This window comes from Podarcis erhardii (genome assembly GCF_964252035.2).
Source record: "Podarcis erhardii genome assembly, chromosome: 10".
NCBI lineage: Eukaryota > Metazoa > Chordata > Lepidosauria > Squamata > Lacertidae > Podarcis > Podarcis erhardii.
In genome coordinates this window covers 22,198,096-22,225,731 of record NC_138500.1, presented here as the reverse complement: position 1 = coordinate 22,225,731, position 27,636 = coordinate 22,198,096, and the positions used below count along the sequence as shown (strand labels likewise).

Here is a 27,636-nt window from a genome sequence, read left to right as displayed (position 1 = left end):
GGGGGAGGAAGGGAAAGGAGAATGTTAGCCGCTTTGAGACTCCTTAAAGGGAGTGAAAGGTGGGATATCAAATCCAAACTCTTCTTCTTCTTCTTCAGCCTAGGACACACTCCTGTCACACCCCTCACTGGCCTGATTCTGCACACTCCTTTTTACTTGGCTGGAGAGTGTCCTTTAACTGTCTTGCTTGCCTGGAAGGAGCAGTGCTGTGTGGGCTCTGAAAGGCTGCTCATGAAGCAATGTAATCTTTGGACTGAAAAATGTTCCCAGACCTTGTTTTAAAATATTTGCCATGGCGGTGGTGGGGATGCCTTTTAGACCCCGCTTCAGGCAGCAAACTGTCCTGGGCCAGTGCTGAGGAGAGAAATATGTTGGGTGGGTATCCTCTCCCCCTGCTTGTTTAGAATGGTCCAATGATCACAGGAAGAATCATTTTGGATAAGTGCAAAAATTAACGGTAACTGTTGTATTTTAATTTTGTTTTTAAGTTGTAATCATTCAACTTGTTTTTATTATTGCTTGTAAGCCGCTCTGAGCCCGGCCTTGGCTGGGGAGGGTGGGGTATAAATGAAAATTATTATTATTATTATTATTAATTAACTGTAAATTAACTGTTCATGTAACTGTTTGCTGGTCCATTCTGGGTGTGCGCATAGTGTTCTGCGCATGGAAAACCCCTTCCATGCATGGGGCACATGAAGAGTCACGGAATTTCTGCTCACAGAAGCTGCTGCTATTACTTCTACCTCTCTCTGTACACTCCTCATGTGATAGTGGCACATTTCAGGGCCAGTTCATAATGTATAAATTGGCTCTGTCAATTGGTGAGTGCAATCTCAGAGCTTGTGTCTTGATTTCCCAGTTACTTGCAACCCAAAAGATAATTCAAAACCATCCATTGTAATGGGAAGGCAACGTTGTTATTAGACAGCGGAGGATCCATGTTACGCAGTTGGACTTAAAGAGTTGTTTCAACAGTGGAGAGAAGGGCATTTTGTACTGTGCACATCAAGTACGCATTAATTCTGCTTGGGCACAGTGGGAGGGATTCAGCACAGGGGTAAGGAGATCGCTCCATCAGCGTAAGGCTTTTTGCTTTCCTGATGGAACAAGCTCTCCCCTCCCCTGTTCTGAAGGTTCTCCTGACTGAGCCCATTTGGGGGTGCAGGTAGAGGATGGTGGGGTGGGGTGGGATGAGGGAAGCCTGGTTGCACTAGAAGAAGTCCTTGCATAGGCTTCCACTATCAGTACAAGACTGTCAACTACATCTTCTAGATCAGAATAGCCAGCATGTTGCCTTCCAGATGTTGTTGGACTACAACTCCCATCATCCTGGACCATAGGCTGTGTTGGGTGGGGCTTGGAAAGGAGTTGGAGTCCAACAGCATCATCAGAGTATCATGTTGGCAACGCCTGAGTTAGAAATACAGAAAGAGAAGAAGAAACAGGCGACAGGCATATGCATTATTGCAATACATAAATAGAACAGGATGGGTGCAGGGATACAGAGAGCCTTGGTGTGAGTAATGTGAAGATGGTGAATGTCCACAAGAGAAGTTAGAGAGGTTACTGGCTTTGGGATTGTTTGGCTTTCCATCCTAGTTATGTTGGAAATGCCTTTGGGTGACGCTCCACCCAACGGCATTTGTAGCATTTTCAGGAAGTCACATTTAGAAATTTAGTAGAAAATGTTTCAGGTTCATATTGTGGGTGAGCCGGAACATCAGCCTAGCTAAAGCCTATTGCAGAAAATAGAGAAGATGTGTCTCTGTGTATCTTTATATTTAAATACACACATTGTGTTATAAGTGTTCATTGTCTATTGTTCATTGCTATATTGTTCGTTCATAGTTACTGTAACTATTTTTAGTTTCTTGCTCTTGGCTGAATATTTTTTTTTTAATTGAATGTTTTACTTTACTGAATGGTAGTTATGAAATGAATCATTATTCCATTTCCCTGAAACACTGCTATTGTGTCTGTAGGGGATGTGTACTGGCACTGGACAAATCAAAGATCCCAGACCAAATCAGGCCAATTTGGACTGATCTGGGATTTTCCCAGAGTGGATGGAAGCAGGTCCAGATCACAGATCCATTAGTACACCAGTAGCTCTCCACCCCCCACCCAACCACCATTCACAGATGTTGAATGTATGGAAAGGGTTGAGCAGTGCAATCCTGTGCAGCCTATCCAGAAGGAAGACACACAGAATCCATGGAAGAGTCATTCCCTACACTGTTTGTGGAAAAATGAATTATTCAACTGTACATTCCTTGGTTTCCTATGTATAGATTAATAAGGATAAAATGAAATAATCTGGAATTATAGCTTCAGTTATATAGCTTCCTTCTTCTTTTTTCCTCTTGCAGGAAAGCAATTTCCAGATCCGGCCTTCAGCATTTGGCTCCCGTTCAAAACCTCAACATTGCCATCACCAACGGCCCAGTGAAGGAGCTCAGAATGGCACTAGAATGGAGTGTAGGTGTTTCTTTTTTGTTCTGGATATTTAGTACTGTTATGTCCTTGGCGCAAATAATAGCTTGGTTGACATTTCTAGTAGACAGAGTTCAAATAACTGTAGGTTGGTGTTTGAATGATTGAATACTGCCAAGAGTGTTGCATGGTAGGAAACCTCTAGAATGTCTTCTTTATGTAGACAGGGTATAATAGCTGAGTTAGTCTCCTTTCTTTCCTGATACCTTTGCATTTGGGAGCCAGGTAGGGGCAGCTTTTGTCCAGTCACAGCTGCTCTAAGATCCTGGATACCTATTTTTTTTCCTATTGGCAATCACTTTTCCACAAAGGAAGACCCTCACAAAAGACTTAAAATGAACCAACAATAATCTTCTGTGGGCAAAGGGTGTGTCCCTGTAACATTCCCTTTGAATTTTCACACATTACATATCGCGGAGGTGTCCCATTTTAAGCAGGACACCTTGGACTGACAAAAGCACAGGACCAAAAGATGGGCGTTTTTACATCCTGCCCTGTGGTGCGAGTCAGTTGGCTCACACCAGGGTGTGGGACCAAAAAAAAAAAAAAAAAAAGCAGACCTACCTTGCCCCCACACGTTGCCACTCTTCTTCCTCCTTCCGTCACAACACTTCTGGAAGCTGGCTTCTGGAATTATGCTGGTGTCGGTTGGGCTGGCCGCAGTGGCTTCACCTGAGGATGTGCCAGCTTTGCCAGCCTCCCCCAAGGCTGCAGTGGCTTCACCCAAGGCCATGATAGCGTTGGCTGAGGCGGCAGCGGCAGAGGTGATGGGCTGTTGGGCAATGGCAGCTGGGAAGTGGTCAGGAGGGGGGACGGTGAGGGAGGGAGTAGACAGGTGGCAGCGAGTGGGTGCTTGAGGGATGGGGTGAGCGGGTGGGCGGTAGCAGAGGTGGGTGCGAGCAGGCGAACGACAGGAGTGGTGGGATGGTGCAGGGTCTGTGTGCCAATTTGCTGTCCCAAAACATTGGAGGGCATTTGACTGGCTTAAAGCACAGTTAGGTCATTCTTTTATTCTGTTCAGATCAAAGCAGGAAAGGCATGAAAAAGTAGAACTTCATAATAAATTACAGGACTGGTACAGGATATGGATTGGGTCTAACATAGTGTGTACACTCATACCTCGGGTTACAGACATTTCAAGTTGCATTTTTTCAGGTTACGGACCGCCGAAACCCAGAAGTACTGGAACGGGTTACTTCCGGGTTTCGGCGGTCGCGCTTTGCGCATGCACAGACGCGCCGAATTGCAACCTGTGCGTAGACTCGCCGCTGTGGGTTGCAGACACTGCGGGTTGTGAACGTGCATCCCACATGGATCACGTTCGCAGCCCGAGTGTCCACTGAACACCAGTTTCTAAACCAGCAGTGAGAGTGAACTGAATGCAAAATAAATGGGAGTGCACACACTGCCTTTTTCTAATTGTGTAGGTCTGCTTTCCTAAATGTCAGTAATTGCTGTGACCTCATTCATTAACTAAAATGAGAGCGAAGGCATCCATGTGATGTAATTGTTACAGTGTGTTGAACTATGACCTGGAATACCAGTGTTTAAATCTTCACCATGAAGCTCTCTGGGTGTCCTTGGGCCCATTGCCATCTCTCAACCTGACTTACCTCACTGCATTGCTCTTAGCATAAAATGGGGAATGGGGAGGTGTGCCAGATTGAACTCCTGGGAGGGAAGATGAGATAAATATAAATTTTAAAAGCCTGGAACAGTCTAGCTTATCCCTAAATGAATGAAGAGAACCTTGCTCACAGGCTTAGCTTCATAATCTTGGGTTCTACAAGGACTAGAGGCTGTTTTTAAAGAAGAAAGCTATATATCTGGGGAATATAGCTTAGTCAGCTAGGGGGCAACTGTAATATCCCTTCTGGATGTCAACTGGTGGAAGTAGTAAAGATAAACTTGCCTCTCTTTGCTGTCTTTCTTTGCCATTCAGGTGGATATTACGATGGATATTCTGACTGAGAGGTCACTCTTGGCTGATCACAGGGATCATGACAGGACATAAGGAAATACGGCAGTTTCTAAGTTTAAGCCTTGATAGGTCTGTTGGCTGAAAAAAATAGCACAATTAAAATTGTACCTTCAGTGGCCTAGGAAGCTATATTTGACTGCGGAGGACCAACATAATAGGCTCTTGACGAAGCACCCTTTTACGTTTCCCCTCGTGGGAATGGTGGTGTAATTTACAAGGGCAATTGAGAATCCAGTGCTCTCACCTTTTCAAGGACGTCTGCATGAAGAGAAATGAGATGTCTTCCCAACTGGATTGTAGAAATAGGCCATGCTTACCTTTAGAAAAAAAATCTAGCTAGGGATGTAATGAAGAAACGATGTGCACTAGAATAGGGAAAGGTAGATACTCTTTTCAATGTAAATGTTGTTTTAAATCTTCTCTTTAAAAAATAGAGTTGATGGCCTGGTTGCAATACGTTTTTTCTGACCAGACCCCATATATATAGTTTAAATAACATTGTTTTGGAAAAAGCTACTTCACAGAGCAAGTTAAAGGATTTGCTGAAATACAGTAAGAATTTGTCCTTTTTCTCACTAGTCTGCCCCATTTCTTTAATGAGCTACTTTTATAGTAAGATAAATTCCTCTTTCAGCACACTGAAACTATCAGTATATTGAAAATGGTTTAGAAAGACACAAAGCTGCACAGTTAATTGAAAGTAATCTGCTGTTGGACACCATCTGGTTGGAAAGCAACAATATTGCTCGTGACTTTTTTTTTGCAGTGCAGAAGCCAAACTATTAGGCGTGATCAATGCATTTTGTATCATGTTGCAGTTCTGGATTCTCTTTGTTTAAAGCAGAACATCAGAAAATTTTTGTTTGAAATTAAGCTGGTATTATGGCAGGAAGGAAGCTGGAGTCCCCTTTAAGCTGCATTATTATTATTCTGAGTTATGATTGTTTGAAAATAAATATCCTCAGCTTAATATTAGTTAGTTATAGGTCACTTTCCCCCCAATCTTGGAACCTACCTGGGAACATGTAATTCCAAGGTGGTCACCCATCCTGCCATTGACCCACCCCAGGTGGCTTTGTGGTGGCTTCATGTGCCTTCAGACCAGACCCTGGGACCAAGGTTCCAAAGAAAGCTCAGGTGACCATGGAATGTTCTTCAGAGACACAGTGTAGGCACCTTCTCCCTCACCAGCCAAAAGGAATCCAGAAGCCACCATCTATAGATCATCCTTCTCTAGCCTGATGCTCTCCAGATGTTTGGGACTAAAATTCCAAACGTTCTTGCAAGGATGGTCCAAAATGTCTGGAGGGCCCCAAGGTGGGGAAGGCCAGTCTATAGATGCACACAAAAATCTTGAAGCACAGACTTGCTGGAGGCGCCACCTGTCAAATGTGAAGAATGAAAGCCTTAACTGCTTCTGACCATTAGCAATCCCCACTGCACATTTCAAAAAAGTACCATGTAATGCCTTTGGCAAATAATGTCTACCCATGAATTCAACCCTACGTTCAGATTTTATACATGGTTGTGGCATTTCATGCTTTCCGATCTGCCTTTTGGGTCTGTAAAGATGGGAAAGCTTGAACAAAAATGTCTCTTTTCTCTTGAGTTTTATTATAAATTGTGGGTTTTGTGGTTCTAAAAGCATGAAATGGATAGTTATCAGATAAAAACTAGTAGACATATTTGATACATTCTTTATGACTAGCACTGTTGGTTGGTGTCTTCCTTCTGTTTGAGCAGGACAGGCAATGATGCTCTCTGGGCCTTATGGGATGCAGAGTGGGGCAAACAGAAAGTGAGCCCATGAATGCTGGAATGATTGATGTATATATATGATATATATATTATAACTAGTGCTGTGCTGAAAAATCTCCTCCTCCTCTACTACTACTACTACTACTACTACCACCACCATTTTTCTTCAATTGATGAGGGAAGCATTTGCATTCAAACATAATCAAAGTGGATAAAATGTTGGGTGAAATTCTCATAGATGGGTGCAGGACTTTTGTCACAATTACCTTGCTTATCTTTGATGTGCTCAAGGGGTGTTTGTGAATCTTCTTTCATTCATTCAACACACCATCTCACCCCAAGGCTCTGCAGCCTTCACAGGTGTCTATGCTTCAATTAAAGCCTGGAGGAAGACATCATGATGCATCATGGCTGCAAAGTGCAGAAGAAATATTTACTGGCAAGAAAAAAGCACATGTTGCCCCTGGCCACCTGGCAACAGGAAGTAAACTTAACTTCACACACAGAACAATCCTAAAGATACTCTGTGGTGCCCTGAGAATGAAGTGGGAAAATGAAATTCTGCTTAGCGGGGAAGAAAACCTTTGAGAAATTGGAATATGCAATATGAATGTGTCAAAGGATGTTGGGCAGAGGGAACTATCTGTTGATAGTTCTAAAGTTATGCTTCATAAAGAGAAGTGGAGAATGTGTTAAATAAAAGAACACTGGGTTTTTCCCACATTGGTAAAGTCCAGACACGAACCTTGTGCATGGAACATAGTTTTCACCCTTGTGGATGGAATATGGCTTTCAATGTGTCTTGAATGTTTTATATTTTTGGGAAAAAAAAAAGGTGTGCTTTTTGGTTGTCACTGCAGCTTTTTTGCATTTTGAAAAGCAGATTGAAGAATGTAAACAACAATCAAGCAAATATCAAAAAATCCCCAAACTGTGCCTCAGACTTACAGCTGATCTTGATAAAGTAAGGGAGAGGGCTGTATTTTAATATGCTTTTCTATGTTTATCCAGAAGTAAGAACCATTGAGTCCAAGAGGGCTTACTTCCAGGTAAGCACGCATAGGTTCGCTTTGTAAAACCCTATATCAGGGAGAATCTGGACTATAATTTGAAGGCAGCTCCTTAAATGTTTACCTTAGGTCTTCTTGCTATTAAACATTACTGAAAATGACTATAAAGAAGGTTGGTTTTCCCCATCCCTCCGAGTAGCTAACTGAATGAATGAGAAAACATTTTCATTTTATCAGGAAAATGCAGTGAATGGCGAACATCTCTGGCTAGAGACAAACGTTTCTGGGGACCTGTGCTACCTGGGGGAGGAGAGCTGCCAGGTCAAGTTCTCTGTAAGTGTTTCTTTTTCTCCCATAATTTCTACCCCAGTGTTCATATGGCCCTAGCTGTGTGAACAGACTCAGGGATGGATGGGTACATCCATTTAAGTATTCAGGGAGTGTGTATAGTTGGGGGACAGGGCAAACCCTGCTGTATTGACACTGCCTTCTGTATGTGTTCCCTCAATGCACAGAGGAATAACGGCACAATTGTTTTATGTATGATCTGCATGATCCCTGCACATACAGTAGGAAACTGTTTGTATATCACCACCTCCTTCAACATGATGCTTTGGATTACAAGCTTGGGAAGCAGCACTCAGCTGTGTGGGAATCACTCTTGCTGGCTGAAAGGGGTTGATTTGACAAGGCATCCTCTCCAAGGAACATGCTGGTGAATCAGCAGCCAGTAAGACGGAACCCCAGAGATGCCAGCTGATGGGCAGGTGGGTGTGGTTTTGGGAGCGGGGATGCCAGTACAGTGCAAACACACCAGCAGGAATGCCAGATTGGCTCTGCTAGTGTATTTGCACTGCACTGACCTCCCCACCACTTTGCTTCTTCCCTTCTCACTCCTATTAAGCAACAGAGACCAACCTGTTGGATAGCTAGTGTAGCCGCTCCATCCTGTTTTCAAGCTACTCCTGCCAATATACTTTCTTTGAGCAAGCTGCTTTCTAACCACCAATTGAAACCTTTTACTATTCGTTCCAAACATCTTGGCAATTCAATGTTTACGAGTGCTTTTATTTATAACCCGAATGTTTCTTGCCTAACTACTGAGCAAGTCGCCTTTGGAAGCAGATAGACAGGGTAGAAGTTTTATTATTTTGACAACAAAGCACATTGTCCAATTGCATACTGTCAACCAGGAGCAGAAAATCTTGAATGCATGACAAGAATAAAAGTGGGAGGGAGCATGGAAGAGCAAGAAAAATGTTCGCACCATATTATCTCCTCCTATATTGATGAGCATATGGGTACTATATATATATTTCAGAAATCAGCTCTTCGAAGAAAATGTGCTGCTTGTAAGATTGTCGTCCACAATGCATGCATGGAACAGTTAGATAAGGTAAGATGGTGCCACCTGCTGGGATATTTGTGCCAGGGAACAAGCTTAGGCAAAAGTCCCTCTTATTTACTTGCATAATATTACTATATATGACATTTCGACCTGTAAGGCTAATGCCAGGTCTTTCACCAAAGCAATAATTCTCCATCCATCATAAACTACCCCTACTCCTGCAAAAAGAAAAGAAAAGAAAATGTGAAGAATCTTTTAGTAGTGATGAATTCTAGAAGAGCAGCCATACTGGTTTGCAGGGGAAAGCAATGTCTCCAGGAACCTGCAGCATTTGTTACCTGAAAGTTTTTGTTGTTCAGAAATGCACTGAATGCAATGTGATGAATTGGGCTCTTGCTTATGGAAGCTTGTTCCACAAATTAAATGACTGGCCTTCCTACTGCCCAAAGGGCTCTCTGATATTATTTTATGTCTGCAAGTTTTTGTGTTACCCAGAAATCCTCACTGGGTAGAATCGGGATGGACAGATTATGCTAGAGTCAGATTTTCTTTGGGGTGGCATTTCTTTTTGGTCATGTGTGCTTCTTTTTTGAGTCCAGGAGGAAGTGGATTGGTATCCATGTAGGAAAGCCATTTCATAAGGAATCCTATGAATCCAAAGGGGTGATCTGCATTACTTTCTTGCACCAAGAGCAAAGAGACCCCATGCATTTTAAACACCCGTACACAATCAGCATAAAGACCCACCAATATGAAAATATACATGTAATTTACAACCCCCGCAGTAAACATTAATAATACTAGAACTATGAAAAATAATGCTATGGAACAACCGGTTTTAGTTTCAGTGCTATTTTTCATTGTCATGTTTGTCCTTTTCTGGAGTACATTACAAGTATATTTTCATTTTTCAAGGTCTGTTTGCTCTTTTTGTTTGATACGCAGGGACCCTTATTGTATATTCATTCTGCTGAACCTTAACACGTTTACTATAGCAGAAGCTTTTGTGGTCTGGAGATGACTTTGGCCACATTCACACCATTCATCTAAAACACCAGAGTTCTCTGGGAAAAGGGATTGGTTTGTTAAACTACTCTGTAAATTGTAGCTATGGGAGTAGGGTAGCCATATTTTGAAGAGCAAAAAAGAGGATACATTTGCCAATTTCTACTTTTAACTATGGATCACTATGACGACTATCGTTTTAAATACCTCTACTACATGTAGGCTATAGAAGCTGTGATATATTGCTAGTAGCAATGTTCTTAACTTACAACAACAACAACAACAACAACAACAACAACAACAACAACATAATACATATTGCTCACTCACTTGCCACATGAAAGTATTTGGGCTCATGTTCACATCTTTGTGAACATAAATGTGCACAGAACAATTAAACTGTTTAACAAGTACATATGGACTCTCCTTAAGGGCAGGGGAATATTAACTCTTGCCCTTCCAGACTTCTTCTTCAAGATCTTGTAGCAGAGTCAGTGTCATTTTTGTTCAGCCACAAGAGAAGGGATTTCTACAGTATGACGCTAGTTTAAGATGCTGCTCTGTTGTGATTCTCTGCTGCTAACTAGCTTAGCCGGGTGCCTTAGATCTGAGTCTAATGCACCAAAAAAAATATATCTTGGGTTACTGTAAACAAAAAAAACCAAACCAAAAATCCCAAGCATTTTGCCAAATTAAAAAAAAAAACCTGCCCAGACAGAAATTTTAATCCTGAAAAAGAGGACATGTCCTGGAAAAAGAGGACACATGCCAACCCTATATGGGAGAGAAATAAGAGTCTCCTGACAACTCCTAGCCCCCTTAACAGACTACAACTCCCAGAATTCTTTGGGGGAAGCCATGACTGTTTAAAGTGGTATGGCACTGCTTTAAATGTATAATGTGAATGTGGCCCTAATCTGATGCATAAATCAAAATTGGCGGATATGTGTGTAACATCAAAATACACATGACTTCTTTTTTCTGTTACTGTGCAGAGCAGGGGAAGCATTAGAGGGTAGCAGAACAGCAGGTTCTGAAATGAAATGCTGGTTGAATTTTCTTGCTGACCTTTACTGGGAATTATAATCATTTCTTCGTACAAGTTCAGTACTGATGACATCTAGCGGAGAGCCACATGCCTCCAGACACAAAAGATTGTGAAATAGCCAGGTTAGTTAGTTTATAAAGGAAAGAACCCCAAGGTCAATCCGGCATATAAATCTGCCTCAAACTTTATCTTGTGGCAGCGGCTAATCCATTGCCTGGCCCAGTGCCCAGCATCTAGGCTGAATTTTAAACAATATGATTACAATTTAGATAGCTTTCCTATCTTGGCAAGATCTATAGAAGGGTCAAAAGCTTAATGGTAGCATTTGAGGCGGCTTAACGGCTTGGAGTGGGGCGCGCTGACATGCATTCTCCAGGCCATATGTAGGTCAAGAGTACTTGTATTTTTTGCTTGGTCACAGAATCTCAACTTCCATTTTAAGAAACAAACAAGCAAGCAAAAGTGACTCTCTAGGCTTCAGGGTTTCAGAAACAGGGTTGGACCCAGACTTCGCTCCCGTGGGGTGGGCTGTCACACAGGATGAACAACTGAAGGTGGAGAGACTGTGTCCTTCCAGACGTCATAGAGTCATAGAATTGGAAGGGACCTTGAGGATCATCTAGTCCAACCCCTGCAATGTCATTGGACTCCAACTCCCATCAGCCCCAGCCAGTATGACCAATGGTCAGAGATGATGGGAGTTGTACAACAACTCTGATTTGCAATATCTAGTTCTGGCTTTGGTGTCATACAGGATGTACAACATATTCATATCGTAATAGAGGCCCCCACCAGAAACTACAATTTTCCTCTATACTATATGCTTCGGAAGAATGTGTATTTCTAATGATTTCCAGCAGTATGATCAATATGCCACTGGAAGAGACACAAGTACCTTAGAAGCCTGAGTTTTACGTTTGTTTTCCAGGCATTTTGCTGACATTAGCGTTTGAATTCTGACACTATATATGCACATCTGTCACTGTCAAGAGGGGATGGATGTTGTTCACGAAATGATTTATGAATTGTTAAATGCCTCAGCATAAGAACTTAGCTAGCAAACTAACAATAGCCCTCGTTATATGCATTTAGTCCTGTCTTATGACGTGCAGATGTGCTGTTTTTATTGTCCATAATGCAAAGCACGACATGCTTAAGAGTTTTTTTTGGGGGGGAAGCATGAACTGTAATGATGAGCATTTAAAGAGAAGGGGGCAAGAATCAGAGGTAGAGCATCTGCTTTGTATCCAGAAAGTCCCAGGTTCAGTCCCCAGCATCTCCAGGTAGGGCTGGGAAAGACCCCAGCCTGAAATTCTGGAGCAGTGGAGTGTATGAGGTGTTTGGGGAGGAGAAGTACCTCTGGTAGGGAATACGTCATCCTCCTTCTGGGATAGTTTGTTCACCATTGGTCCCTACCCTGCACTCAGCTCTCACCTGCGGCTCCTAGAAGCTGTAAGCATGTGACAGCAGCCAAACCATAGACAATGGCTTCATCTGGCTGGCTCAACCAGGTGAGAGTAGCTGACGGGTCTCAAACTGTTGGTGACTTAGGGACTTCCTTTGCATGTGAAGACAGGCTCTGGTAGAGTGGAGAAGACCAATAGTGGGCCCAGTAGCCAGGAAGGTGGTTTCTGTACATGCCGTAGAGGGAAGTGAGGGGCCAGTGGGGCTGACCAGTGTGGGAAGGTAGCCCATCTTGGAGAAGGAAGGCTCTGATCCTAAACTTCTGCTTCCTTGTGAGATATCTTCGGCAGAAGAAATGGCAAAGGAGTGAACCCCACAGAAATCCAGAGTAGAATCCCTAAGACGATGGGATGGCATCTTGTATGCCTCCTTCCTGCAACTCCTGCAGCCAAGCTGGTGCCAAACATATTGCTCTGCGCGCACACGACTGCACACCTTTGCTAGATTTTTGCAGCTGCTGGGCAGGTGGTCCGATGGATTCCTCCAGCAATCCTGATGGGTTGGCTAAGGCACCTTGTGGCTTGCAAGTAAATGGGGCAGCTGTTTCGTGGTGGCACTGGGCCCCTGCTCCAAGGACTAGGTCCAGAACAAGCATATCACCTGTACTCCCGCCAGTCAGCTGCCCAGTCCTAGAGATCCATTGCCATCCAACGTGGACCAATACTGAATCTGTATTATACTGAGCCTGGAACTATAGGAACATAGGAAGTGGTCTAGGAAGGGAGACCACCGGTCCACCTAGCTCAGTACTGTCTACAATATCTGGAAGAGGTTCTAAAGGGTTTCAGGCAGCCCTACTGGAAGATGTTGCTAGGGATCAAAGCTAGGACTTTCTGCATTCAAAGTGGATGCTCTGCAACTAAGTTACAGCCCTTTACCACCTCTTTTGGTGCTTGGGAGGGGTGGCCTGTTTCATCATGGGGATAGGTCTGCCATTATTACTCCTGTCTTCTTGCTTCCCACCTGGCAGATTAACTTTCGTTGCAAGCCAACTTTCCGAGAAGGCGGCTCTAGATCTCCCAGAGAGGTGAGTGGTTTGTGAACGTTACCTATGAGTCTCTTTGCAGGATTGTGGCCCATAAGCAACTGCTTCGTTCTTGGGGGGGGGGGTGCAGAGGGATACTTTCAGATCCAGTGGAGCTTTGGAAACGGCTTCTCTGCTTTTCAGTTTCTCCTGGTGCTCAGCCTGCCAGGCTGCAAACCAGAGAGTGTTTAATAATAATAATAATAATAATAATAATAATAATAATAATAATAATAATTTATACCCCACCCTCCCCCGCCAAGACCGGGATCAGTGTGGCTAACACCAGATATAGAACAATTGATTGAAATACAACTTAAAAAACAAGATTAAAATACAACATTAAAATGCAGCCTCATTTCAGCAGAAACTCAAAAACTTTTTTTGGGATGAAAACATCGTCTTCACATCGTCTGCAATATATACAGAGAAATGCGTAAACTGAGAAGCAAATATGGATGATTCTCAGAGAATCCGAAGGAAGTCCAAAAAGCAACAAATTTGTGAAAATTTGTGAAAATTTGGTATAACTGTATTTTTTGTTTTGTATTGGAAAATAATAAAAATTATTTATATATATAAAAAAGAAAACATCGTCTTCACCAAGGCTAACTTTCCAGACTGGTCCTACATGGGCCAGAAAAAAGCCAGGGAAGTCCCCAAGTAGGAGTTCCATCACAGAAGGAAAAAGGAAAAAAGAAAGAGGGGGAGGGGATCAAGTTAATTCCAAGCCAAAAGCCAGGCTGAACAATTCTATCTTACAGGCCCTGCGGAAAGAAATCAGATCCTGCAGGGCCCTGGTCTCATATGCCTTTAATTCCTAAAAACAGCAGGCAAGCGCTGCCTTTCGCCTCCCTGGTTCTGCTGTGCATCCTCTCCTTCATCTCTTGTGACATGCAGGACTCTAGGAAAGCCACATGGGAGGCGGAGATATTTGGTGGGGTTGAAGGAAGGAGAAGGGGGAAGCACAGCAGAAGAATGAAAACACAATGTCAAAGGTGCACTTGACATGGTTCAAATGGGCTTCTTCAGGCCCCCCCCCCGAACCACTTTAAAAGGCAGTTTTGCTTGCTGTTTGGGAGAAGTCTTAGACCTTGATTTGATTTTGATTTATTATATTTCTCTGCCACTTTTCATTCGAATGAACCCCAAAGCAGCTTACGAAGAACAAATAATAATGATATAATAAAACATAATAGAGCATCACAAATACAGCGCAAATCATACAGAATAATTAACAAATCGTCAGTGAAACAGATACGATGTGTAAAACACTGTTAACAAAGCAACAACAACTGAATAATAAGCCAAACAGTGGCTTTAAAGCAGAAGTCATTATATGAATAACAAATCAATGCAGCATTTATAATCTATAAAACAAAATAAACAACATGAAGACAATAGCAACCAAAAAATAAACTAAGCACTGTTAAGCTAATACACACTCTCCACATCTCCTTGACTCATAATTTTCATTTTATTTGGCTCATTAAAATACACATACATATAATGCCTGTGGCAGCAACTCCCTCTGTGAAGGTTCCTCAGGCTGCAGGTGGGGCAACACAGGTGAGAAACCAAACACGCCCTGGTGGCAAACAGTGTCTCCTTCCCCTCACAGTTCTTCCTCTGGAAACAGCTCCCTTATGAAGGCTTCTAGGGCTGGAGGGTAAAGCAAGGCAGGTAGAAAAAGCTATTGCCTGCTGGCCAACACAGCATCTCTCTCCCCTCGTCAGATAATGTCCCAAATTGCTTGAGCAGAGCCTTGAAGAAGCTGCTTCAGTTGTCCACTGGGGAGGGGAGAAGAAGACCACGGGATCACCATGTTTCATAAGCACTCTCCAGGATGGGGAATTCAGCCCAGAATACTAGATACACTAGTTGTGTATCATTTGCTCCTGATACCTGCTTCATGAGAAACTGGGCTCATTCTGAAAAGAGAAGCACATTGCAGATTGATTGACAGCAGCATGGCTTAGTGCATATGTAGTCTTAGAGCTCATTCACACTTCCATTTGCCTATCTGCTTTCTCCCAGGAAAACCCATGGTTGACCATTGAATTGGAGCAAGCATTGATTGGGTTTCCCGCAGTTTGTCGGTCATTTCGATTTAGTGCTACGGTGTGTGTTCTCCAGGGGAAAGTGCAGAGCCAAAGGCAAAACCACTTGGACTCCTATTTTCTAGGCATGGGATAAGCAGGAGTGTGGGCGAGCCCTCAGTGTCCCAAAGAACAGAAGTCCAGCCCAGCTCCTGCAAGGCCTATAAAACAGTTTACACACAGGTCTGCTGCCCATGATTTTGCCTTGAAAGATGGAGTCAAGAATGTGGATTAGGCCTAGGAAGATGAGTAACCATGGAGCATAAATAGCTAGTAGATAATTCAGGGAGCAGGACCAAATTCTTCAGAAACTATCTGGTGCAGACATAGCCTTAAAAAAAAAAATCACTTAATTTTACTTTTAATTTGTATGCCACCTTTCTATATTACTATGTGCAAGGCAATTTACAACAACAGAATATACAACAAAGATCACACACCTTATAATAATCTGATCCAATGCGACAAAGTCATAAAAAACCATAACTTTAAATTAAACAACTTATATCAAGTAAAGTAATATTCAACAATATATTTGAATATAACAGTGCACAATAAAATTAACTCACAAAGTATCAGTAAATAATAAACAGAAATTTGCTCTTAACAGTTACAATAAATGATTGCTAAACTATAACCAGTAGAAATAACAGTAAATCACAATGCATAAAAAAACCCACACTACATGCAAAACCATGTGAAAGTATCAAACTGAAATTGCCTTGGTTGCACTGGTCGATGATCTCTGGTGGGCTAGGGACCGAGATGATAGCTGTTTCCTGGTCCTGCTGGATCTCTCAGTGGCCTTTAACTATTGACCATGACATCTTTCTGGACCGTCTGGAAGAGCTGGGAGCTGGGGGCACTGTTATGCAGTGGTTCTGCTCCTTTCTCCTGGGCTGTGTCCAGAAAGTGGTGTTGAGGGATGAGTGTTCAGACTCCTGGGCTCTCGCTTGTGGGGTGCTTTAGGACTCCATACCCTCTCCAATGCTTTTCAACATCTATATGAGATTACTGGGAGAGATCATCAGGGGGTTTGGGCTGCATGTTCACCAGCATGAGGATGATACCCAGCTCTACCTCTTCAAATCAGAACTATGGAAGGTAGTGAAGGACCTGTGTGAGTGTCTGAAGGTGGCTGGAGAATGGATATAAATAGTAAAATTATTATTATTATTATAAATTGTGTGTGTGACACAACTTATATTTTTTAAAAATGGGATGTGGAGGAATACTGCTTTGAATACCAAAAGCCAAAATGCCTTATTTTATTTTCTGTTATGGAGCATCTCTCTCTTATGTGTGCTTCAGAGCAGCTGACAGCTCCTATCCCTTCCTTTCTGAATTGCCTCCCAGCAATGCCAGCGGCGATCTCTAGGCTGCCATATGTGAATGGTGGCTTTGGAATGCAAAGTTCTGCACCGGATGCTGGGCTGTGTTTTCTTGTATTAATTTTATTCCTTGCTTCCACTGCCTCCCCCTGCAGAACTTTGTCCGACATCACTGGGTACACAGGCGGCGGCAGGAGGGGAAGTGCAAGCAGTGTGGAAAGGTAAGGATAATGTCGGGACCAGCACAATTCATCTTGCTGCTTGAAGATGAATCCTGCCTGCCACCACACACCCCAGAGTCCATATACAGAGGCCGATCAGATTGGCCATTTATTTTATTGACCAAAAATAAATAAATCTCTGGGTGACAGATGCATTTTAAGCAGGTGCCTAAATGTCAGTACTGTAGGTGCCTACCTGATGTTCATTGGAAGCACATTCCAGGAGGAAGGTGCTAAAATGCACCGATCTTGATGGACAAAAGCTGAACCTTGGGAGCATGTGAAACTAAGGTGTCCCTCCTGAGGATTGAAGTGACTGGGCAGGGGGTATATAAGGTAAGGCATTCCCAGAAGTAACTTGGTCCTCGGTTGTTCTGGGCCTTATAGCAAGACCTTGAACTTGTCCCAGTAACATATTGCCTGTTGAATCTTATTCCTTAGTGAATCTGAGGACCGCAAGCAGGGTGGGTGTATGACAGGCCTGGGGCACATAGCTGTGGACTCTGACGGAGGGGAGTGACTCAGGAAGAACAGCCAAGGTGTTTTCTGCTGTTCTCCTCAGTTTCTGCCACCTGAGGCAATTGCCTCACTCTGTCCAATGACAGGACCGGCCCTGACTAATATCTACAGCATTTAAAGCTTTGCATATCATTTATTCATTCAGTTCTCTAGTTGGCCATGCTCCTTGACATAACATTAATTCATTTTAAGGATTAGAGCTTCTCCCTTGTTCTTTTCCTTAATGGTTCCATGGACTTGCTCTGTCCCATATTCCACTCCCCTCTCCAGTTTTTTTAAAAACAAAATTGATTTCAGAAAGGAAGCATGTAACATTTGCTGTAGCTTCCAACACCTTTAGTTCATTTCCATCATATATAGTTTCTATTTTGCCCTTCGTTGTCAGGTGATCTCAGGGTGTGATAAATAGCAATACACACACATACACCAGCCTTCCCCCCAACCTGGTGCTGTTTGAGTGTTTTGGACTACGATTCCCAACATCCCTGGCCATAGGCAATGATGGCTGGGGCTTTGGGGGTTGATGGGAGATGTAGTCTGAAACATCCAAAGAGCGCCAGGTTGGGGTAAGACTATTCTAGGGGATATGAGTAGACTGGGGGAAGAGTTGGCCCCTTCTTCACACACACATGCATGCATTGTGCCTGCTTGAAGCACATGAAAAGGGCATGCACATGATTCCACCGCTATGCACCAAGATCCCTGGATTTACTCTAAATCCCTCTTCACCTGTACTGGCTGGGACTGATAGGTTTTGTAGTCCAAAGCACCATCTTAGGGAAGGCTGATGCACACAGTACAATCATTTGGTAGAGCATTAGTAAACATGAAATAGTATGAAAGATAATAAGTCTGATTGCACAGTGTTCTGATATTGTGCACTGGCAACGCAGGAAGAGCCTTGCAGACTCAAATCTCAAGATTATGAGAGACTTACATGGTTCAAGAGCTGGAAGCCTTAATAAAGCCTTCAGCCCCTCGAGCAATTAAACAATATGATATTCAAAATTGTTATCAATTTGAGGCTTTTCAAATCTGCTTAAATGCCAAGCTCATCTTTCCACGTTCATTACAGCCCCGGTTCTCAAGTTTAGTGAATTAGAAAAAAAATAAAATCAATTTGCAAGAACTGTGGAAAAGAATCAGAGTCCCATTATCTCCAAGCAGCATCTCTGCCTCTCGCATCACCCAGTCCTCTCAGCCTGTTTTGAATTATTACTTTTTTGTGAAGCAAGATAATTTCACCATCTTTCTTATTCTTTCTTCCCCCACTTCAAAAAAATACCCCAATGACATATCTCTTTATCTTTCTACGTGAACCAATTATAAAGTTCCTGCGGTTTTTGAAGCCTGGCTCTTCACTGCATCGTTAAGAAACAATTTCCTATTATATATGTGTGTGTCAGGCAGGAGTTTGGTAAAGGCAGAAGGTATTCAATGCTGTCGAACCGGGCATAAGATACCTCCAGTTAGTGGGCCACTTTGCCAAGGCGTTGCCCCTCTGTCTTCCACCTAGTGCCATATATTATGTCAGGTATGGGGCAAGTAAGGATGTGACTGGGTCCAAGGGGTGGGAGTAGGAGGTGCTGTCCATCAAGTCCTGCGCACAGTGCTTTGCAAGCACTGGCATTGAGTCTGTGTGGGCAAAGCGGGTCACCTGACATCTGATGTCAGGTGATTGACAGATGGGAGGCTTTACCCAGTGGTCAAACTATCCCCACAGGGATGGGGCAGATAAGGCTCCAGATCCAGTTCCCCACACCTGTGTTGAAAAATGGGGAGGATTTGGGCAGAGGCTGTAGCTGGGTTCCAAAGAGCATGTACGAGGTCCAAGTTTTGATTATTGTTGCTTGGAAATAAAGCAGGTCCTCTGGTTAAAGAGGGCAGAATACTTGGACATTTGCTCATGTCCCCAAATCAATAAGTGACCCTCTGTGCTCCTGCTCTTACCATTTCACAGTGTTATCATCCATAGACCTAGACAAGCTTCAGAAAAGGGCAACCAAAATGATTAATGGGATGGAGAGACTCCCCCCTGAGGAAAGGCTACAGAGTTTGAAAATATATTTTTATTTTCACAATTTATTTTCACAATTTTCACAATTGAATTCCACAATTTTCACAATTGAATTCCACATTTAATCACAATAGTACTTCCCCCTCCCACCCCCAAATTCACAAATATCTTTTTCAAAACCTTATCTTTGAGGTTCTTTAGACCTCACGACTTCCCTCCATTCCTTCTTCTTGGTTCTTTATATAGACAAAATTTGAGTTTGAGACTTTTTAGTTTAGAGAGAAGGCAAGAGGCGACATGTTATAAATGTATGCATGGCATGGAGAAAGTGAATAGAGAAATGCTTTTCTCCCTCTCTCAAAGCACTGGGACTCGTGTACATCCAATGTTGGTGAATACAGAAAGATTCAAGACAGATGAAAGGATGTACTTCACGCAGCGCATAGTTAAAGTATGGAACTTGCTTGCACAGAATGCAGTGATGGCCAACAACGTGGATGACTCTAAAGGAGGACTAGACAAATTCATGGAGGAGAAGGCCACCAGTCGCTGCTAGCTGTGATGACTAGGCTCTGCATCCAAGGTTAGAGGCAGTGATGCCTCTGAATACCAGTTGCTGGAAGTCACAGAAGGGGAAAGTGGTCTTGTGCTTGCGTCCTACTTGTGGGTTTCCCACAGGCATCTGGTTGGCCACTGTAAGAAAAGGATGCTTGACTTGACGGACCATTGGCCTGATCCAGCAGGGCTCATCTTACCTTCTTATTTCTGCTTTGCACAAAGTATGCAAGGAGTTCAGATGCAGCCAAAAAGAATTCTAAGTTTGCACGCCCTGCTTCTCCAAGGTTGGGGGAGATGACTGAGGATGCCGTGCTGGAGACTTCATCTGCAAAAAAATCCTGAAGGCATCAGGGCTTAGCAGAAACAATACCAGAGACTGGACATCTAGATTTAAGTCTCATTAACATTATGGGTGAATTGCCCATTGGATGAAGTTTCCCCAGAAATGGATTCTCTTATACCTCCATTGCACCATTTAAAAAGCAGGGCCGGTCCACTCATAAGGCGAGCTGAGGCAAGTACCTCAGGCAGCAGGTTCCACAGGGATAGAAGATCTGACCTTCAGGGAATGCCTTGCTGTTGCTGCTACTGCAGCTGCTACTGCAGCAACAGCTGTGACATGCTCCTGGGAGGCCAGATCTGCTGTCTCCTTGGCAGCCCCCCTATTTTATCTGCCCCTTGGTGGTCCTACCACAATTTAATCAAGGTCTGGTTGACAAAAGAGGAAGATACTCCCCTGTAGTCTCACTTGTAAGGAAAATAAAACAAAATTTTACCATGCATGCAGTACACACCAAACATTTTTTTTTTTTGGGTGGGGCAGGACAGCTGTGCAATGTGATTGTTAGGTGATGGATGTGATAAACTCACCTTGTCGTTACAGGGCTTTCAGCAAAAATTCTCCTTCCACAGTAAAGAGATTGTGGCCATCAGCTGCTCCTGGTGCAAGCAGGCAGTAAGTGACTTTTGCCCAGTGAACTGTGTGAGTGCTTGTGACCGTCTCGCCAGCATACCTTGGATGGTTCTGCTTTGATTGCACAGGCAGCATCTTTAATAAGAAAAAATCCTGCGGGCAGGCTCTACCTGGCTTATTCTGTTATTTTTCCACTCGGCTCTCCTTAAAATGCCAAGTATCTGTACTGTGAGAGGTGGATGTGCTGCATTCCTCTCCCACAAACATACTGAAGAACGTCTCCTTTTTCTTGCACTCATGGCACTAATAGGGCATTATTTTTCCTTTTATTTCCTTCCTTTGGTCCATTAAGATGATTGTTTATTGATACAGCATACAAAAAAACCTGGCAAGAGAGTCAGGAAAGGGGAAATGCAAAATATTGAGCATACACAGAAGAGCATAAAAGCATTCATTTAAAGAAAAAGCACCTCATTTTCATAGGTGTCCCCCCCCCCCCGGTATATATTGCTTTGCAATCCCTGTGCTTAGTGGTTCCTGAGCCAAGCGGCTGGCAGATCCTTTTGCGCAGCAGTTCCCAAGCGCCTGGCAGCCAGCTGGTTGTCAGGTGTTTTGGAAGCCCTGTTCAAGGGACTTGGACAGGCACCAATCATCTAATGCCATGATGGTGTCAGATGAATGTCCCACCTGCCTGTGAAAATTGGCTTGTGCGGATGGAGAGATGAGTATCTGGCCTGCTGGGTCCGAAAGATCTATGCCAGTGTGGTGTAGTGGTTAAGAGCAGTGGACTCGTAATCTGGTGAACCAGGTTCGATTCCCCGCTCCTCCACATGCAACTGCTGGGTGAGCTTGGGCCAGTCACACTTCTCTCTGAAGTCTCTCAGCCTCACTCACCTCACAGAGTGTTTGTTGTGGGGGAGGAAGGGAAAGGAGATTGTTAGTCCTTTGAGACTCCTCCGGGTAGTGATAAAGCGGGATATCAAATCCAAACTCCTCCTCCTCCTCCTCCCCCCTCCTCTTCTTCTCTCAGCCCTGTTTTACAACATTATTTTCTCTCTCACACCTCTCTCCCTGTTTCATTGGTGCCTCTCTTTTCCTTTCTCAAGTTTCACAATAAGGTTACCTGCTTCATGCTGCAGCACATTGAAGAGCCATGTTCCCTCGGAGCTCATGCGGCTGTTATCGTACCTCCCACCTGGATCATTAAGGTGAAGAAACCTCAGGTAACTGCATGCCAATGTCTGTTTTGACACTGCTGGTTGGCTTGCTTGGCTTAAACACCTGATAGTTTGCCAGACAGGTATGCTTCACTTCCTTTTGTCCACAAACCCACCACCTTCTGCACTCATAAGTGTTATAAGCCATTATCCAGTCTTTCCAGTTACTCCTTTGGGAGGATTCCTTCACCATATTGTTTTGGATTGTGGAGAACTAGAATACTAGGCTTCGTGGGGTCATTGTTGGAAGCAATAATGAAATTCTTCTATCCTTCTTCCCTGTCTGAATTTAGCTGGTGGGGTGAGGAACCTCCAGCCCATGGGCTGAATTAGTAGCACCAGGCTCCCCCATTTGGTCATAGGACAGGTTAAGATGCAGCTGGCCAGTGGGTGGTTGCAAGCCTAATATTAAGAAAAGAAAGAGGGGTAATCTATGACTTCATTGTGGCATCAGGTGATTGACATGTGTGTGGCTCCACACACATGTCATATTTGGACCACGGTGTGTTTAGGGGGAGATAAGGATGGATCCAGTTTCCCGCTCCTGGAATAGAGTTAGATTTGCCAGATTGCATCCTGGAGATCCTGCCTGTACCTTTAAAGGTTCTGAGGCTGTTGGTTCAGGGCTGCATTTGCTCAGCTCTCTATTTAGGGCTGGACCAAGGACTTTTGCCATCTGAGGCAAAGGATGAGATGGCTCCCTGCTGCCCATTCATCTGCCAAGACTGGGAGTTGAAACTGGTGATAGAACAGCACCCTCAAGCTTAGGGGGCACATGGCAGGCCATGTAGCACACTCAGCCCTATGCTCCAACACCTCACCACTGCTTCCTGCCCCAAAGCATATGCCACCTGAGGCAGCTTCCTCACTCTGCCTAATGGTAGGGCCAACCCTGTCCCTACTCTGTCCCTCCACTGGTCCCTCCGTTCATGGTTTCCTCTACTATCTGGTGAGTGTTTTTGAATGCTTAAGCATTTAGTTCTCTCTGGAAAGTGAGGGGTGTTTCCACCTCCTCCCCTGGTAACTTGTGTATATACATTTGGAAATGGTACCTTTGATTGTCAAGGGAAAGATGGTTTGGTGTACTTTGACCTGAAGAAATTGGGTGAGATCCAATGTAGTATGAGTGGGCTTCTGCTTGCAAAATGGGGCTTCTCCTTCCTCTCCTCCCCTTCTGCATGCCCACAAAATCAGGTCCAGAGGGTTGGAACATATTTTGAGGACATTTGAAATGGGAACAGTAGAGGTTGGAGAAAATAAACCTGAAGTACCATTGCACAAGCAGATTCCGCTACACAAGATGGCTGACATCTTTGGAAGTCTCTACTCTAGTTCAGTCTTCTTGAGGCAAGGGAGAAGGGCTACCCCTATGCTATCCACACAATCAGTTATCAGAAACCAATATATTCAATATATATCCAAATATGCTTATACAAATCAAGGATTACAGTACTTTATAATCCATTTTGAATCAAAAGGGAAGCTGTGCTGCAAACTGCTTGAAACGGCAAAAAGTTAGAACCGACCTTTCCCCTGAATATCTGTGCACCCCGGACAAGGGGGAAAGACATGAATCAGAGATTCTGATACAAATACCCCTCAGATACAGGCTAAATTAATCCACAGAACAGGAAGAGCAAAACCACAGAATGTCCAAGCTCCCTGTCCTGTCATAATTGGGGGAAAGGTTAGACAGAGCGTCACTGCAAGCATCGGAAAGCAGAACTAGAATCCGGTGCTGACCAAGGCTTGACTGGGGGTCAAGTAGCGTGACAACCGCTTGCTGATTGGCTGATTCTCGCTGACAATGTTGTGAATCCCTCATGATTGTCTCATGATCAATGATTTGCTGTGATCTACTCAGGTATAAAGACCTCTGGATTTCTGTCAATCGGGGTCCCAGTTCTTTGGAAAATATTCCAACTGGGTCCTTATTGCCTGGCAATAAACCTCACCTTCTTATTCTCCAATTGCTGTCTGGCTGATCTATATTTTAAACTCTTCGTGAGTACCCACTTGCTTCATTCTGTGTACACGAGGTCATAAATGACCCAACAGGAACATTATATATCTTCTTCTGATCTTTAACTTTTTAATCCAAAAAGCAAAGCAAAACAATAATCAGTGGCTATGATTCGCTTCCTGTGCCTGGCGAGATTTGGAACACAGACCATTTGGCACTTTGCACTGGGGGGATAAAAGGTGGCTGGTCATCATGAAAGGGACTTTAACAACGGAGCCTCTTTCAAAGCAACCATCCCCACCTTAAATATATCCAAAGAAGTAGAACACTCGCAGTGGATGGCTGGCCATGAGAAGAGGAATTTATAAAATTCTGAAACAGAAATGAAATGTTAGTCAAAGTCATTGTGACCACTAGATTTCTATTAGAAAGTGAAATTGCTCCTCTAACTCACTTCAGCTTTACAACCCCACTATAAATGATTACCTTGGCCTGGGCTGGTTTTATTATATTTTTTTGGAATTGGTTTTATCCTTTTTTCTTTTTTTAGTAAAATTGATTGTTTAAATAAATGTGCTTTTTATTGCTGTAAGCTTTTTTGGACTGGCTTTGCCTAGAAAAACAGCATACACATGTCTACTAAAATAAAATAAATAGGCATGCCAATATATTTCAACCTTTGCCTAAAAGAAAAAAAAAGTGATTATTTGGCCTGTGTGGGTAATTATCTGCACAGGCTAAGTAACCACTTCCCCCTTTTTTATCTTCTATGCAAAGAGATTTGTACCTTTGGCATGCAGGGGTTTTAAATTATTATTTTCTATTCTTCCAGGCAATGCATAAAATAATATTTATGACACATACTCTTAGGTTTAATCAGGCCTCTCATATACAACACTTCCTTCCAGCCTTCCTGCTATAATCTGAAATGGTATTTCTTTCTGTTAAATGCAGAGGCATTTCCCATAAATTGTGATTAAAATATTAAGGAATCCTGAGACAGAAAAACATGGGCACATGAATCCATTTGTTCTATGTATGCTTATGGATGTGCAAAGACACACAGACACACACACAGACACACACACACACATTAGTGTGAAAGAGAGGATCATGTTCCAGCAGGTAAGATACTCCTGACATTATGCTATTGTCAGGGAGCCAGGCCTGACTAGTGAAAAAAATATATGTGTCCCGGAGAGAAGGGGAAGGAATCAATTAACTAAACAGTACGTAGACAGATCCCAGGTAGTCTGATGAATGAGTACAGAATCTGCATGTTCCATTTTCTTCTGAGTAATGAATGCACATCTTATAATTTTAAGAACACATGATATGAAAAAAATCAAATTTTAAGTGGCATCCAGTTAGCCTGACTTAGAGAGCAAGAGTGCTTCTGGCAAGGTTTGTGTGACCTAGAAAAGCAAGAAAAGTTCCTACCTAGCATGACTTATAAGTCATAAATTTCTGGGATATTTAGAGCACCTAAATATTTCACATACAAGGGCTGAGAAAAGCAGGGTGTATGCTTCTTTCTTTGGCGATCACTCATTGCGTGGAGATGGATGAGGCTGAGCCTTGCTCACTTCCATACTTGTTTTTTTAAAAAATAAAACTTGTCTAGGTACTTAGTTTTGCTGCAATAGTAAGCCTTTGGGGGAAATCAGACATGTTTACAATATCCATAATTTTCTGTGTATTTCTTTTACACAGTTCCCTCAGGTGAAACAAGCATAGGAAAGTCACCATGGAGTGTTTTCATCCTGAAATCCACCTGCAATGCAATGTTAATCTATTACAGTGTCACAAGAGCACGGGACACGCGGGAGGAGGAGAGGCGGGGAAAGCCCATTGCTGTCGCCAAAGTCTGTATATGCTGCCTCCCACTGTCAGAGCTCGTCAGTTGAATCCCACCCAATACATTTCCACCATAGGCAGGAAGCTTCTGACTAGGTGACTTATGTGGCTTTCCAACTTGCTGACCAGGGGAAGCTTCAAGACCCCCACTTTTCTTTCTTATGATTATCTTTAAACTGGACTCCAGCCAGCCAGCTCTTCAGATACAGGAATCCCTTCCAACAGAAGGTTGTCTTCATATATCCCTTTGAATAGAGCAGTAGCCATCAACCTTGCAGACCTGGGGCTCTCCTTCAACCCAAATGTTGCATTTTGGGATCCACACCTTAATCATTGTTATTTTTAACCATATATTTGTATGGTGGCAGTGCTGCTGTTGTGGCTCTTCTTTGCTCTCACAGGTAGGTCTCTCACACAGAAAAAAGGTGGACCCTCGGAGCTCTCACCTGGGAGCTTCCCTTTTTTCTCCCCGTCTCCCATCCTGCCTGGGAGACCTTCCCTTCCCCTGCCTGACCCACAGGGTCCTTCACCAGCCAGCTGTCACCTTCATCTGCGTGCAGACCTTTCATTGACCCAGAGTAGAGGACATCTGAAGGGGAAAAGAGAGAGAAGGAAACAGAAGCAAAGGAGGGAGAGAAAAAGTAACATCACACGAGGCTTCTTTGGAAGGGAGCGCACAGTAAAGTGGGAGTGGCGTAGCTTGGAAAAGAATGAATAAGTACACCAGTAAATCCCATGAGGCTCAGCTCGTTTTATCTTATTCTGCTTCACCTTTTTACACAGATGGTCTCCACATTAGGAGACGAACCTGATTGGGCGGGAGACTGGAGCCCCGGAAGGAAAACGGGCGTCTCCTACCTGAATTGGGAGGGTTGGCAGGTACAACATGTGCTGTTATGTGAGTCTATGGGAGCATCTAGTATTCTTCTCCCTCGCAGCCTTGGAAAGTCTCCAGTTCTGAAAGTACCAGTCTGGTGGTCTCAGTCAGTGTGTGGCTTTCTCCATAACCGGTGGTGTGACAGTGTCAAAGCATGAGGCGCATGTCTTTTTCAACCCACGCATGTGTGGTGTTATCATTCTCCAAAGGTACTGCCACAGAGGTGTTTCTTATAGGGATACTTTCCTTTTCAGTTTGTTCTTTTTAAATACTCTTCCCCTTCTCCTCCCTCCCCCCTTAAAAAAAAACATATATACAGAATTCACTGAAAAATTCGACCAGGCGGAAGAAAAGGACGTCTTTCAAGAGGAAAGCCAGCAAAAGGAGCAATGAGGTAAATCTTTAATGCACACTTTAAGGGTCTGATATTAGCTGGGGTGGCTGTAGAGGTATAAGAAAAATCTAGGAGGTTCTCTGAAATGTAAACTCTTGATGTCATAATCCTGTCAGTCAATGGAGAGTGTTTTCAGTTTCCACTGTTCCCAGGCCAAATATATTTTATTAAAACTGTAATAGCTGAAGTAATGATTCTTGTCCCTCTTCCTTTTGAGTGTGCAGTTACAGGACTGATAATGAAATCCAAGAGGATAAATTCTAGATTGTTATGGAATCCCACAAAGAAACAGGGGGATTGAAGGCTGGCGGGTTCTCTGTTAGAATTCTCTTTTAGAGAAGACTAATTTTTCTCTTCCCCCCCTTCACAACTACATTGCTCAAGTTCCCTGAGGGGATGATATGACGATGAAATTTTATATTGTGAATATGGTCTAAGAGTAAAAAGACATTGTCACAAATAGGGCAACATATAACTTTTGCCGATAGGGGTGAATAGTGTCATTTGAAAGGCTCCATTGGCATCACAGTGGAGAA

The 27,636-nt window shown here is 43.4% G+C and overlaps 1 protein-coding gene across 7 annotated transcripts in view; it reads left to right on the top strand.

Moving 5' to 3' along the window:
• The window catches only part of DGKI (diacylglycerol kinase iota), a 248,841-nt gene that overhangs the window by 112,512 nt on the left and 108,693 nt on the right, over window positions 1-27,636 (top strand). For 3 of the 7 annotated variants that reach the window (XM_081878843.1, XM_081878846.1, XM_081878842.1), the window contains exons 2-10: window positions 2,373-2,481; window positions 7,483-7,578; window positions 8,567-8,641; window positions 13,081-13,137; window positions 16,720-16,785; window positions 20,763-20,834; window positions 21,899-22,015; window positions 26,613-26,708; window positions 27,026-27,100. In XM_081878843.1, the coding sequence (XP_081734969.1) occupies window positions 2,373-2,481; window positions 7,483-7,578; window positions 8,567-8,641; window positions 13,081-13,137; window positions 16,720-16,785; window positions 20,763-20,834; window positions 21,899-22,015; window positions 26,613-26,708; window positions 27,026-27,100 (763 nt within the window). The remainder of the gene's footprint in view (window positions 1-2,372; window positions 2,482-7,482; window positions 7,579-8,566; window positions 8,642-13,080; window positions 13,138-16,719; window positions 16,786-20,762; window positions 20,835-21,898; window positions 22,016-26,612; window positions 26,709-27,025; window positions 27,101-27,636) is intronic. The other 4 variants (XM_081878848.1, XM_081878847.1, XM_081878844.1 and 1 more) reach the window with 2 other exon arrangements.